The 14371-nt window shown below is 37.4% G+C and overlaps 1 protein-coding gene across 1 annotated transcript; it reads left to right on the top strand.

Moving 5' to 3' along the window:
• Positions 1 to 12760: 12760 nt before the first annotated feature.
• Positions 12761 to 14134, top strand: LOC134290107 (CLIP domain-containing serine protease B8-like). Its single transcript, XM_062857143.1, has 2 exons — positions 12761 to 13359; positions 13513 to 14134. The coding sequence occupies exons 1-2, from the start codon at positions 12791 to 12793 to the stop codon at positions 14132 to 14134; spliced, it is 1191 nt and encodes a 396-aa protein (XP_062713127.1). The 5' UTR covers positions 12761 to 12790.
• Positions 14135 to 14371: the final 237 nt, after the last annotated feature.

Here is a 14371-nt window from a genome sequence, read left to right as displayed (position 1 = left end):
ATAAAGTTTGCTTTCCTCTTGATAATATCAGAAAAAGAAAATCTTCCAGCGCTATGAGCCAAAGGCAGTCTTGCCGGATGAAAAAATAAACAATAGCAATTGTTAATAAATAAATGTAGGTTAAATAAAAGAATAAAACAGAGAAACAAAGAAAAAATACATATTGAAAATTTGAGTTAAAAGTTAAAAAAACCGGATTCCAAAAAAGTTTTTCCATCTTTTCTTTGTAATTTTCCTCACCGGTAGAAAATTTCGTAGAGAACATATTTTGTGTCGCTTTTTCTTTTTGCTGAGAAAATTTGCGCATGATTTCATTAAGACAATTTGTCTCCACGATGCTTCGTTCTTGAGTTATGTTTTTTCAAAGAAAACGGCACATCTGGACAATTTCCACAAAATTGGTCATAACTCAGGAACGGAGAAAAACGACATCTTGAAAGTTTTACAGAATATAGCTTATAAAATTTCCTCTCAAAAATATTTTTTTGGGAATTTTTCCGGAGTACGAAAATAGTTTTTCCGACTTTTCCAACCGATTTTCCTCAACAGTGGAAAATTTGGGATGGTAACATAAGGCTGAATTTCAAAAGGCTGAATGCACATAAGGCTGAATACAAAAGGCTGAAACTATGGATATGTAACAAAAGGCTGAAATTACAAAAGGCTGAAATTACAAAAGGCTGAAATAACAAAAGGCTGAAAACATGGATTTCAGGCCTGTGTGGGCTTCGTGGGCGAGCGGTTAGCGGTGTCAGTCGTTCAGGTGTCTCGTAAGCCTCGGAGTGTGGGTTCGATTCCCGCTCCAGTCGGGGAAAACTTTTCGTGAAACGAAAAATTCTCCACTGGGCCACTGGGTGTTATATGTGTTGTCCGTTGTCAAATGTTAGTATTGTTCAGTCTGTAGAGGCCGCAAGGTCGAAGACGGTGTAATTGTCTTTTTTGAAAAGGCACTTAGCCAAATGGGTTATAATGATTTTAATTCTAAGGAGGATTACTAGTTGTACAGTATTACTAGTAACAATAATATTACAATATTACTAGTTGTCCCATGTACAGCCTAGTTGAACGGTTAACTTATGATCTATGCATATACCTCGAAAGAACAGCCAATCTTAAAAGCGGGAAAAATCTCTGATGGGAGAGTAAGTATTGTGGCCGCAAATAGTACAGTGTAACGACTAAGTGGAAAGGTTTGATGATAATATCTCCATACTAATAACTCTCCCATGATAGATTTTTTTTTCTTTTTTTAAATAGGCTGTTCTTTTGTGGTATATGCATATATTCAGTGCTGGCATTCTTACCAATGTGTAAATTGCAGCGAGCTTCTGCGTGCGCATATTCCTTAAAAACGATTTATCAGAGATTTCTCCTTCTTTTGAACATAGGCTGTTCTTACTGTGTTTGGATGTTATAGCTGCAGCTTTTTTTTTCTCAAAGATGTTGCTTCTTTTAAAATGTTGAAAGAACAATAATTTAAGTTCAGGTTTTGAAGCTGCTTACTTTTTACCAGAAGTTTCTCCTTCTTTTAAACATAGGCTATTCTTTCAAATAGTATTGTATTCGAACTGAACGTGAGCCGAAAATGAATTGAACACTTTAAATTTTTTGGACGACAAAGAATTGAACTTGCCTGTCAGAGCTTTTGCTGCTTAAGAACATTATTTGGCTCTGAGTTCATTAGCGCTTATCTTCATCATTAAATCCTATGTGTCTTCTTTCCTAGGACTAGGACCTTGTGCCGCATCTCCATGTTTGGACGATATTATGTTATGTCACGGGAAAATGCGTCACATTGGTACGAGGGCGGAGCGGACCTGGTATGATGGTTAGAACACTTGACTATCACGCCGAGGACCTGGGATCGAATCCCACTCCCGACAAGCTCACAAAATGTGAGTTCTTCCTTCGGAAGGGAAGTAAAGCGTGGGTCCCGAGATGAACTAGCCTTGGGCTAAAAATCTCGTTAATACAACAACAACACATTGATACGACATTGTGGTCTCGGATATTGAAATACAGCTCTAGGCACTCGGATTTTTCGAAACACACGATAGTCGGGCTTGTTCACTCTCTCAATGGAAGGAGATTCTTAATCGAATTAATCCAAAAGATTGCTAAAATTGACGAAAAAATGGCACAAATATGGGGTCTATAGTAGGCCTGTCCAGCTTTTCAAAAATGTTCTCTGATTCTCAAGGCCACCCCCATATTTTGATTGGCATCCTAAAAGAAGTGACTGGTCAAAATTTCAGCCAAATCCATTGAAATTAAGAGGTGCATCAAATCAATTTTATGTTTTTCGACTATTTTTGAACTTAAAAAAATCATAACTACACTAAAACATGTCAAAACTTAATTCTTTCGGCAGAAATTGAAAGCCGTACTTGTTTGCTACAACTTCTCCGAACAACATGTGCCAATAAACTTGAAGAAAACATGTGTAATTATCACATTTGTAATCAGAAAAACCTTAAAAAGATGATTTTTTGATAGATTTTGTTCTGGAACACCCTTATATACGTAATAAGTTGGATTTTTCAAAACGGCATCATATTCTCCAATGTTTGTTGGTTATTTGCTTCTTTGACACCAATGCTGTAGGAGTTGAGCAAAAATTACTAAAATTCGTGAAAGCCAAATTTGGCCTAAAAACTAGCTTTTCGGGTGCAATCACGCTTTGGCGCGCAAAAAGTGGCATCGCGTCAGCACTGATATGATAGCCAACACCTGTCATCACGCTTGTTTGTTATCACCCGTGGTAGGGGGTAGCCAAGGCAAACTACTAGGAAACAAAGCTACTAGTACAATTTCGCGCCACAGCGTGATTGCCCCCAAAAAGCTAGTTTTTAACGGGTGGCCACTAAATAACGGGAATGCTTTTAGCAGCTGATTAAAAACAATAGAAGCGTCCATAGAGTAAACATTTTTTAGACAAAACCATCGTCTATCTATCCACAAAGTCAGCGTATTTTTTATTTTGTGTCAACTTATTCTGTTCTGCAGAAAACGACATTGAAACAGGAAGCACTACCAAAACGCCTTGGACGGCTCTACTGATTGCTCAAAACAACCGTAAAAAAGTTAATAGTAAACCATTATAAAACTAGAACCCGCCCGGTTTTGAATGAATTCCACATTTCGGCATCCCAAGAAACAGATCCTGAAGGAAATAGAGGAAAACTAGCAAAACCAATAAGCATGATATCATTTCACATAATAAAATCTTCTTTTGTGACATGGGCTGGATAAATCAATAGAATGCCTTGTTAAATAACAAATATTTACATCAAATCACATTTACACATTGAACAACATGTAAATGGTTCGTTATAAAAAAAAATAGCACAAAAAAAGTTCAACAATGAACCGAAGTGCACAAATTACATCGACACGTTTTGGTGATACAGAAAAATAACATTTTTTGGAAATTTCTATAAATGTCATTTACAACCAAAGCAAAAAAAAAAAAACAAGTCAGTATCCCCATTTTTTCTTATTACTGTTTGAGTGTGTAGATGCTAAAGGTAGCTGAGAAACCATTTATTTTGACCAACGATTTCACAGACGCAGAAAATGCGTGAAAGTAAACTCTGAAAAGTCGTACAAAGCAGTTGCTCCAACATCACTGCAAAAAAATACTGTACAAATTACTACGTTCAACTTTCTTAAATTTTATATTTTCCATGGACGTACATTGTTAAACCTTTATGATAGGTAAATTCAGATTGCCATTTTTAAAGATAATATATTTTTAAGAGCACATTCAAAGCATTCCCGTTATTTAGTGACCACCCGTTAGGCCACATTTGGCTTTCCCGAATTTTAATATTTTTTGTTCAACTCCTACAGCATTGGTGTCAAAGAAGCAAATAACCAAAAAACATGAGAGAATATGATGCCGTTTTAAAATATCAAACTTATTACGTATATTAGGGTGTTCCAGAACGAAATCTATCGAAAAATCAACTTTTTAAGGTTTTTCTAATCACAAATGTGATAATTACACATGTTTCCTTCAATTTTATTGGCACACGTTGTTGGGAGAAGTTGTAGCAAACAAGTATAGCTTTCAATTTCTGCCGGAAGAATTAAGTTTTGACATGTTTTAGTGTAGTAATGATTTTTTGAAGTTCAAAAATAGTCGAAAAACACAAAATTGATTTGATGCACCTCTTAATTTCAATGGATTTGGCTGAAATTTTGACCAGTTACTTCTTTTAGGATGCCAATCAAAATATGGGGGTGGACTTGAGAATCAGAAAACATTTTGGAAAAGTTGGACAGGCCTAGTCTATAGTTAGCCTAGTGGTTAAGGCTATGGATCGCCAATCCGGAGACGGCGGGTTCGATTCCCGTTCCGGTCGGGAAAATTTTCTCGACTCCCTGGGCATAGTGTATCATTGTGCTTGCCTCACAAGGTACAAAATTCATGCAGTGGCAGGCAAAGAAAGCCCTCCAATTAATAACTGTGGAAGTGCTCAAAGAACACTAAGTTGGAGAGAGGCAGACCAAGTTCCAGGAAGAACGTAGAGCCGTACAGAAGAAGAATGACCATTTTAGTTTCACAGATACCAGGGTAACATGTTAGTCAGCATGCTACGGGTGCAGTTCTTTCCATTAGTTTATCCCTCGTTCAATTTGCATGTTCAAATATATTTGATCGCAGTGTGCCGAGTATGAACTTCAACGCAAATTGATCACACTGTGGTGCTGCAATTTGGTTCTGAACTCCTATGCGCACAACATTGCTTGACATATATGGGAAATAGTTTCTGCCGACGCGAATAAAGCGGTATAGTCCCCGGAGTTCTGGAAAACCCGAAAATCTCCTACGTTAATACATTATTGAGCAGAGGAGGGGTGAAGTATAATAAAGTTTTTATTTCCTGTCATGGTCCTTGAGAAACTTAATCAGGAATGGCCAACTGATGGACTGACGACCGGACTCTACTCGTTTGGGCAATTTTATGATTTTCGATGGTTCACGCCGCTAACTCCGTTACTGTATTGTATTAAATTATATGATTGAAAATCTGGATTTTCCAAAACCCATGTTGACCGGAATGGTACGCTCAAATATGATTCCAATAGCAGAAGAGATTCTGAATCTAATGAGCTCCAAATGTTCGAAATCTGTGGAAACATGGTGGGGGTATAGCCATTTCAGTTTCGCGGATCCCACGGTACCCTGCAGGCGTTCAATTTGTAGCTCGTACGCGTTAGAAAAATTTTGAACTGAACAAAGTTCAAACATTTTTGAGCAATAGTTACAATTGTTTGCATCTAAGACTCATTTAACCTAGTTTCCGTGTTATACAAAATACTTCAAACGAGAGGAAATGAAATGTTGGCGATTTTTTTTTGTCAGTTTGAGTTTAGTATTTGTGGAGTATTGGCCGATATGATACTGAATAAAGTACATTAACATAGACATTATGATAACGAAATCCATAATATTATGATCCACTCGAATGTGTTTTCATCAGTTTGAGCCTTAGCTCACGTGACCAGATGCCCATTCGATGGATAGTCCAATCGACTAAATGTCATATACAGGGGATGGCCAAAATGTTTGGGATAGGCAACTTTTTTTTCTCTCACAAAAAAGTTCAACATGCTATAACTTTTCATAGAGCGCATCAAAAAGTCTCAAATTTTGACTGTTTGTCAACCTATTATATGTGCATCATTGGTACAAATTTGGGCTCGATTGATAAATTTTTCACGAAGTTAGAACCGTTCGGGTAAAACACTATTTTTTAGACAACTCATTTTTGAGCTGTCATATCTCGGAAACCAGTAAACCGAATTGAATGAAATTTTGAACGTACACTAACAATATGTAAATGCGTCATAAACTATTAAAACAAAGGTACTTTTTAAACTTTGAAAAAAAGTTATCATAGATTGACACTTTTTAGATTTTTCTCGAAAAAATGTAATTTTTTTACATCAATGTCAATAAATTTTAGTGTTGATATCCAAAGATTTTCCACTTCTGTTCTAAAGTTATCTCTAATCAGATATTAGAGCCTATTTAGATTGAAGGAAGAACACATTTAGGAATTTTTGTGGGGTATTGTAAATTTGACTTATTTTCCTCTTTATGGGTAAAAATTTCAACCCGGTACAACTTAATTCGTCGTGAGAAAATATTACATTTTATAACGTCGTATTAAGTATCAATATATTGTTGATATACGTTAAAAAATTCATTCAATTCGGTTCACTAGTTTCCGAGATATGACAGTTCAAAAATTAGTTATCTAAAAAATAGTGTTTTGCCCGAACGGTTCTAACTTCGCGAAAAATTTATCAATCGAGCCCAAATTTGTACCAATGATGCACATATAATAGGTTGACAAACAGTCAAAATTTGAGATTTTTTGATGCACTCTATGAAAAGTTACAGCATGTTGAATTTTTTTGTGGGAGAAAAAAAGTTGCCTATCCCAAACATTTTGGCCATCCCCTGTACTTCCTCTTCCGTAAAATGGGTTTTGACCGAATGTTCATTTGACCAAATGTCCGTTCGACCAAATTTCCAAAGATTCTTTTATTTCCTATGATCATTTCAAGTCGAGTCGAATGTTTTTCAAAGATCAATAGATTAGCCATTAATGTTCAAAATGTCATTTCATTCGATTCTCTACAACTTTCAAAACTTTTCAGCCTTTTGATATCTTTCAGCCTTTCGATACCTTTCAGCCTTCTGATGCTTTCAGCCTTTTGATTATTCAGCCTTATGTGTTTCAGCCTTTTAATCATTCAGCCTTATGTGATTCAGCCTTTTGTACGTAACCCGAAAAAAATGTGTTTACGATGCTTCGTTCTTGAGTTATGATTTTTCAAAGTAGGTGGTGTCTGTGGAACATTTTTGGTTTCCACTGGAGTTTTCCGGAAAATTAGGCGACCCTGATTTTTTTCAATTTTGTTTTTGTTCATATATGTATATGTGAACCCTACCTGTGAAAAAAATTTCATTAAATTCTGAGAACCTTGGTACCAATTTGTACGATAATAAAAAAAATCCCCACATGCAAGAAAAAGACGGATCATATATTCTACTTTATCGATCTTGTTGCTGTCCTTTTCATGCTTATGGTAAGTTTCCAGTTCCCAAGTAGAGCGCTCAAGTAAAATTCCTCCTTTTTCCGTGAGTAGTTTTGACATTTGTTTAACCGACAGCGTTTTTACGAAACGATGCTGTAAGAAGGATGTGAAGAATAGGGCACTGCATACGGCGGTTGCTAGATAAATTGTTCGTTGTTCGTGTGGCGTTTCGTAGCCTTGTTGTTTACGATTTGGACTTAGAGAAATTTTGTTCGTTTCCTCAGGAAGTGTGATTGAAATGAAAATTTAATTTTTGCGCGCGTATGGGGAAAATCCAGATTGTGAGATTTCAACGGAGTTCCAAGGGAAATGCTTATGAGAGACATTGCACTGGGATTCTAAGGGAACTTTTAATGGTATTACAGCGAGAACTATAATTGGATACTAATTATAAATTCTGCAATATTGGAGTTCGGACCTCGGTTCGGATTACGGTGGGAGGAATTCTGCTGGGACTCTGACGGTTATCTTGTAGAGTTTTAGACGAAATACGAGGTAGGACAAAGCCTCACGGGGAATTTAATGAAGATCCACGAAAGATTCTTTGTGATGAATCTTTTGGCATTCCGTACGAAGGTTTTTCTTTGGGGTTTCGCAGAAAGTCCTCTTGAAATTCTTCCAGATGTTCCACCGAAAAATCCACCAGAAGTTCGCAGGGGATTCTCATAAAATGTCTCTGAGATTTTCATTAGAAGTTCTACAAAAAAATCCCTCCGTGAGTTCCTTCTAATTCAGGATTTATTTATTTATTTTGTTTTTTTTTTGGGATCTTCTAGGAGCTCCTTCAGGGTTTTCTCCAGAGGTATTTTCTAAGATTCTACCAGGAGTTTTTTCGAACTATTCTACAATAATTTCATCCGGGATTTCTTTAGTATTTTTTATCCGGGGTTCACTCAGATATTTATTCGGAGATTCCCGCAGGAATTCCTTCCGGGATCATTTCAAGAGTTCCTTCTAGGATTTCTACAGGAATTCTTTCTTAGATTCGTCCTGGAGTTCTTTCAGTGATCCTTCCAGGAGTTCTTTCTAAGATACAACTTTTTGAGATTCCTCTAGGTTTTATCTGGACGTTTCTTATGTGAATCCTCAAAGAATTCCTTTTGTAATTTCTATAGCTTCTTCCGGAATTCCTCCAGGAACTCCTTCTAGGTTTCCTCTAGGAGTAAATTTATGGGTTCCTCTCATAGTTTCTCCAGGATTTTCTTCTAAGATTACACCAGGGGTGGCATCAGGGACCTCTCCAGAAATTTTACCCGGGATATCTTCCGGGAATTTTTCAAAAGTTCTTTCCGGAATTTCTTCAGAACTTCCAGACTCCTGGAAAATAAGTCAAGGTTTTTCCAGGAGTTCCTTCTAAGATTTGTCCAATAATTCATCCAGGATATCCTTCCGGGATTCCTCCAAGAACTTCTACTGGGATTCCTTTCAGATTACATATTCTGGAATTCATTCTGGAAGTTTCCTTAATTTTGCTCATGGAAATACTCCAGAAGTTTTTTTTATTCTTTATGGAAGTACTCCAAGACTTGCTCTTGAGTTACTTATAAAATTCCTCCAACAGCTTCTTAAGGAATATCTCCAGCAGTTTTGTAGGGAATATCTACACGAGCGATTTTAGAGATTCTTTCAATAGTTTCTTCCCAGATAAAAATCTGAAGACATTCCGAAAGGTTCTGGAGAAACCCTTAAAAAAAGTCGTGAAAGAATCCCTGAAAGAACTTCTAGAATAATTTCATAGGAATCTTCTGGAGGAATCTCTAGAGAATTCCATGAAGGAATTTCTAGAGAATTCCATGAAGGAATCTCTGAAGGAATCCCGTATGGAGTTACAGGAGTAATCCTAGAGAGAACTCCTGGAAGTTCTGAACAAATCCTAAACAAATTGCTGGAAGAATCTCTGAGGGAACTCCCTTTGGTATCCCAGAAAGAACTCCTGGAGCAATCCTGAATTAATTTCTAGAGAGATATAGGAAGGAATTTCTGGAGGAATCCCAAGCAGAAATTCTGGGGGAATCTCAGAGTAATTCTCGTAGGGATCTCGGAACAAATTCCTGGAATTCAGAAAGATTTCCTAAAAAAATGGTAAATGACTAATTTTTTACCAGGAATAGTGTATTACGTAAAGCTAATACCATACAAATTTCATCAAAATCGGTTGAATATTAATGGAGATATCGTTGAAACAAGAATTTTGCCATTTGAGAAATTTGAGCAAACGAATGTTTTAAAAAATATCACTTCTTCACTGTTATAGCTCTAGATCCAAAAATACTGAAGCGATTTCAATCTGTTCTGTATGTAAAGTATACATGTAGAAATATTGTGTAAAAAATTCATTGAATTTGATCTAGCCGTAATAAAGTTATAGCCGTATATGTGGCACAAAGTCACAATAAGTAAAAATGTTTTTTTTTTGTATCGTGACATTCAAACAGTTATAACTTGAAAAGTTTTCAAGCAATTTGGCTAAGAACAGTTTTTATAATGGATTTACAGTTTCAAATGTTAATAAAAATCGGAACAGTCATGTCAGTTGTACAAACAAAATAGTACACACGGAATAAAATGATTAAAAAGTACCTAAAATATGCCTTGAAGCGATTTGAGTTTTGAATACTAGGAAAACGTATTGAACCGATTTTGAGATTTTTTTTACCAGTTTATTGATACTCTGTTAAGAACTTCTAGTCAAATTATCAGACGTCTTGACGAGTTACATCAAAATTATAGCCTACACAATTTTTAAAACGGGTGAAAAAATTTGCTAAAATCTTATTTTATGATATTAACAATATCTGCGCCAATACCAAACTGAATTTGTTGCGATTGTTATGGTATTAGCTACTCATTAAATATTATTCCTGTTCAAAAAAATATTTGATTTTGTGAACGCAATGAAAAGCTATGCATTATTTTCTGTGTCCAAATTTCATCGAATACAGTCTTTACTTCCCTGATTCTAGTGCACCATAGAACATTCAACGAACGAAATGAAATGATTATGATGCAACAGTTTTTAGAATCATTGTCTTCTCATCAGCTAAACTCAAATGCTATTTCCTTTTTTCAACTGTCGAACTATTGATAAACAATTCAGTTTTGGGGTGTCTTTATAAATTTTTAAATACGTAACGGCAAAGTATTCAACCTCAAGAGATTCAATCTTGTGTTCTGATGCAGCCATGCTGAGGGATGACGGAGTACACATTATAGAGCGACACGGCTAAATACTAATGCACACTGTGAACGCGCAGGCGCGAAAGAAGAAACACAAAGAAAGAGAAATGTCCCTTTTACTCACGGAATAATACATCGACATATTATTCCGTACGGAAAATCAACAACATGACTGACAGCATCGTACGACAGTGCTATCTGTTGGCAAATAGCTTTCTGGCTGCGAATTACTTATCAACTGCGAACGCTTAAGTAATTTTGATTGCAAAAGATTTACGTGAGCATTACTTGTCCTATCCTTTTACACAGTACTTATCAAGTGGAAACTAGCCATTATGTTACATCTGTCAAAATGACCTGAGAGTTGTCAGTCATTTTAAGGTTAGGTTCATTGGTGTAATAAAGAATTGATACCGGCCTTGGAAGACGGTTTTCTGCCGGCCCAATAGCTTCTTGAATTTGGAAACCGTGTCATCCAGCTTGAGGTCTCAGGGATGCTTGGGAAGTATACTGTCTGTAGTAGCCAGAGGGGTCAAATGTTAAATAGCGGTATATTTCAAAGTTATACTTGAGTTTCATTACTGTAACGTACACGAATGCTTTTAGCTTGAATGCTTTTACTTGAATCAATTCGTAGGGACTCACTTGACACCCGACCACGTGAAATGCAGGATAAACGTCAAACGTGTGTAAACACGAGCTTTATGCGGGATGATAGGGTATGTGTACCATTCCTTGGCCTAATTTGCAAGCCGCCTTGACAATTTTGACCACAACTCATGAATTAATAGCACTAGAAATAATATGTTGACCCTATTACACACTCTAGGCAATGCATGTTTCGCCAATTGGAAGTAAACTTACGTAAATATTCAAGAATTTACTTAATTAAGCTGAAAAGATTCATTGCGATGGTATGCAACGTTGGTCTATGGTACAAAAATTGGCCTATTAGTGGATACAACGTTGGCCTATTGCTTGTCATGCACTAGAACCACTTATTATCTCATTTTTTCAATATTTCTGCTGAAGTATTATCTCTGTTTCTTCACCAATCATACTTTAAATTACATTTTCGGAGCCAAATTTTCAAAAAACTATAAATAAATCACTTTAACTAAAGTTCTTTCTTAATCTAGTAACGAAAACAACGCAACCCTATTATTATGTTATATTTTTACAATCACCGTACACAAAATCTTTCTTCCTGTTCGTTCTTTCTGGTTCTTATGCAAGAAATGTTGTTGACGTCTTTTTATCGTTGTTTTTGACGTCATTTTACTGATGGGCCAAGATTTGGGTACATAGTGAAAAAAATGTCCTCAATATTCGGCCCACATTAAATTTGTAAAATAGTTATTATTCGTTTAAAACAAATACACAAGTTCAAAATAGCATCTTTAACCGTCGCCTCAAATGTTCAGTTATTGAAAAGTCAATTCGAAATGTTCCAAAATCATGCAATTTATGATCATGTGTATAGACTACCCACTAAGCCGAAGAATCATGGCGTCTACAAAAGTTAAACAAAGTGACATTTTCATTCAATTTTAATGCTCCAAAGTGCTAAAATTGAAACGAAATGTTACAGTTGTTTGGCGCATAGCTTTTCCGATATCCAGTTATGCGTGTTTGTTTGAGTTTTTGGTTTACATTGAGATAGGCCGAACGAGGGGGCTATGCCAACGAAGCATCCCGATACCCTACCTCAGTTTAGTGAACATTGTTGTGACGGACGTTCGTTCCGTACTGTGTACTCCCGAAAAAAGATTCGGCTGATGTCGAGCCGGTTGATTCGCGTCTGGGATACTACACTGTTGTCGTATTTTTCGTGCACCGGACCGCTCAGCTTACGTAGAATACGCCAGACCTTGGCCGCGTCGGCGAGGTGCCGTCCATCCATATTGAAAACGTCTCCATATCCTTCCATATCGTGCGTACCAGTCGTTGAAAAATATTGATTCATCCATTGGTTCTCGCTTCCGTCAATCGTTCCTTTGGTCTATCCTTTGAAAGTCGGACATCTGCTGTCACTTCTGGCGGGAAATCGGTTGAGTCAGGTGCAGTATGTCTTTTATGAGGTCGTCGATGGACATCTACAGGCTGGGCTTGGTTGAAAAGAACTTGAGGATTCCGAGGGTTCTTTTCTTCTCTTCGCCAAACGTTATGTTCTGTCTGTATTGATTGAAAGTTGATTATTTACAAAATGAATCTTAATAACTTGGCTTGCTGTCAGCATAGCAAAGCAATGGATTGCGCTACTGCACTCTTCGAGTGGAATGAACTTGAGCGCACGAGGGCTGAATTTGATTAGTCTTTTTTGACGGTGAGGCGATCTTCCAACACGGTGGGATTTCCTTCGATTAAGTTTAGTTACATTGAGATTATACTTTGGAAACCAAAACGTTTCTGGTTCTTCCTGCCTGGAGATAACGTCTTCGCTTTCGCGTTAAACACAGTAGATTGTCAGTCACACAGTGTACGGCGATCGGATAAGATGCCAAATTCAATATTTCAACTAGTGGTTTGTACACTCTTTGTAATGGAAACGAAACCATCGCTTCCCATTTGGGATGTCGTGACCAACTGTAGGATTCCAAATGAGTTCTGGCCAGGAGAGTACAAATATCCTACTGACTGCCCAGCGTTCCAGGGGATCAACCATGTGAACAGCATTGGAAACACAAGCCGATTGAGTTTTATTCGGCAACTTCAGAGCACCAGGATAGCAGACGGGAAAATTTGTTGCCCCCGAAGCGGATCGTATGCTAATCCATGGATAAACATGGTAAATATAACAAGGAAAGTGCGAAGGAAACGAATTTCGGTTAGAAAAAGAAGTGGAATACCAGAAGAAGTTCCATGTGGCGCGCCAGATTTTGATACGCTGGTTAATAATGGGGAAATCGCTAGTATATATGACTTTCCGTGGATGGCTTTATTGATCTACGAGAAAGCAATGGATCCAGTAATTCCCGGCTGCGGAGGAGCTTTGATTAGTAAAATGTTCGTCGTAACGGCAGCGCACTGTCTGAAGGGCCCTATTATTCATCGGAAAGGAAAATTGTAAGTATAATCAAAGATCACACTAAATCAGTAGTTTTTATCTGCAGAGGTCTGCTGAAATTATTCGTGACACGGCATCCGTACGCATAAATAGACTCTCTTAGTCCTCGGATTGTATTAGCACTGTTACTAATGCTGACTTTAATTTCCCAGAAGTACCGTTCGTGTTGGTGAATATGATTTGCTGAACAATCCAGACTGCATTATTGAAGGTCAATATCTAGAGTGTACTGATGGAATAGTCGATATGAAGCCAAAAAGCATCACCGTTCACCCGGGCTACATTGAAAACAGCATAAGCCAACATCATGATATCGGTCTAATTGAGTTGGCCCAACCAGTCGAGTACACGACTTTCGTTCGCCACATTTGCTTGCCAGAGAAGGGCACTGGAAAAACCGCGAAGAAATTCAACGTTTGTGGTTGGGGACGAACGAATTTCTTCAGCAGTGAGAATGGAAACAGCGTCCCAAGTCCTATAAAATTGAAAACATCACTATCTTACTTCGACCACGTGAAGTGTTCACAAATTTATCAACCGCAGAGACTCAAACTCATCGACGGCCAGATATGTGCAGGAGGACGTAATGCCAAAGATACTTGTTCCGGAGATAGTGGATCTCCATTAATGCATTTCGACGTGAAGAGGGAAGCTTGGATTTTGTCCGGATTAGTAAGTTTGGGGCCACAACACTGTGGAGCTGTTGGAATGCCAGGAATCTACACCAATGTCGTTGAATATGTACCGTGGATAAAAACAATTGCTCACCTGTAGTGCGATACGACAATTGTTTTTCAGAACACTACGAAATTAAACATAGAAACTAGCTGTTTTACATTTTCTGTTATGACCAATCCCTTTTAAAGCTCAGCATTCTCTAGGATCCAGTCTCGGTAGTGCTCCACATTTGCATAGATACCAGGTTTTTCCATCTGTCCACCCACAGGCAGTCGCTTCTTGGATGACGATACCAATAAGTACCAAGTCCTCGTAATCCCCAAAGCGATGTTG

This window comes from Aedes albopictus, chromosome 3, assembly GCF_035046485.1.
Source record: "Aedes albopictus strain Foshan chromosome 3, AalbF5, whole genome shotgun sequence".
In the NCBI taxonomy this organism is placed as follows: Eukaryota; Metazoa; Arthropoda; class Insecta; order Diptera; family Culicidae; genus Aedes; species Aedes albopictus.
Note: the sequence above shows the minus strand (reverse complement) of the source record. Positions and strands in the feature narration are given on the sequence as shown.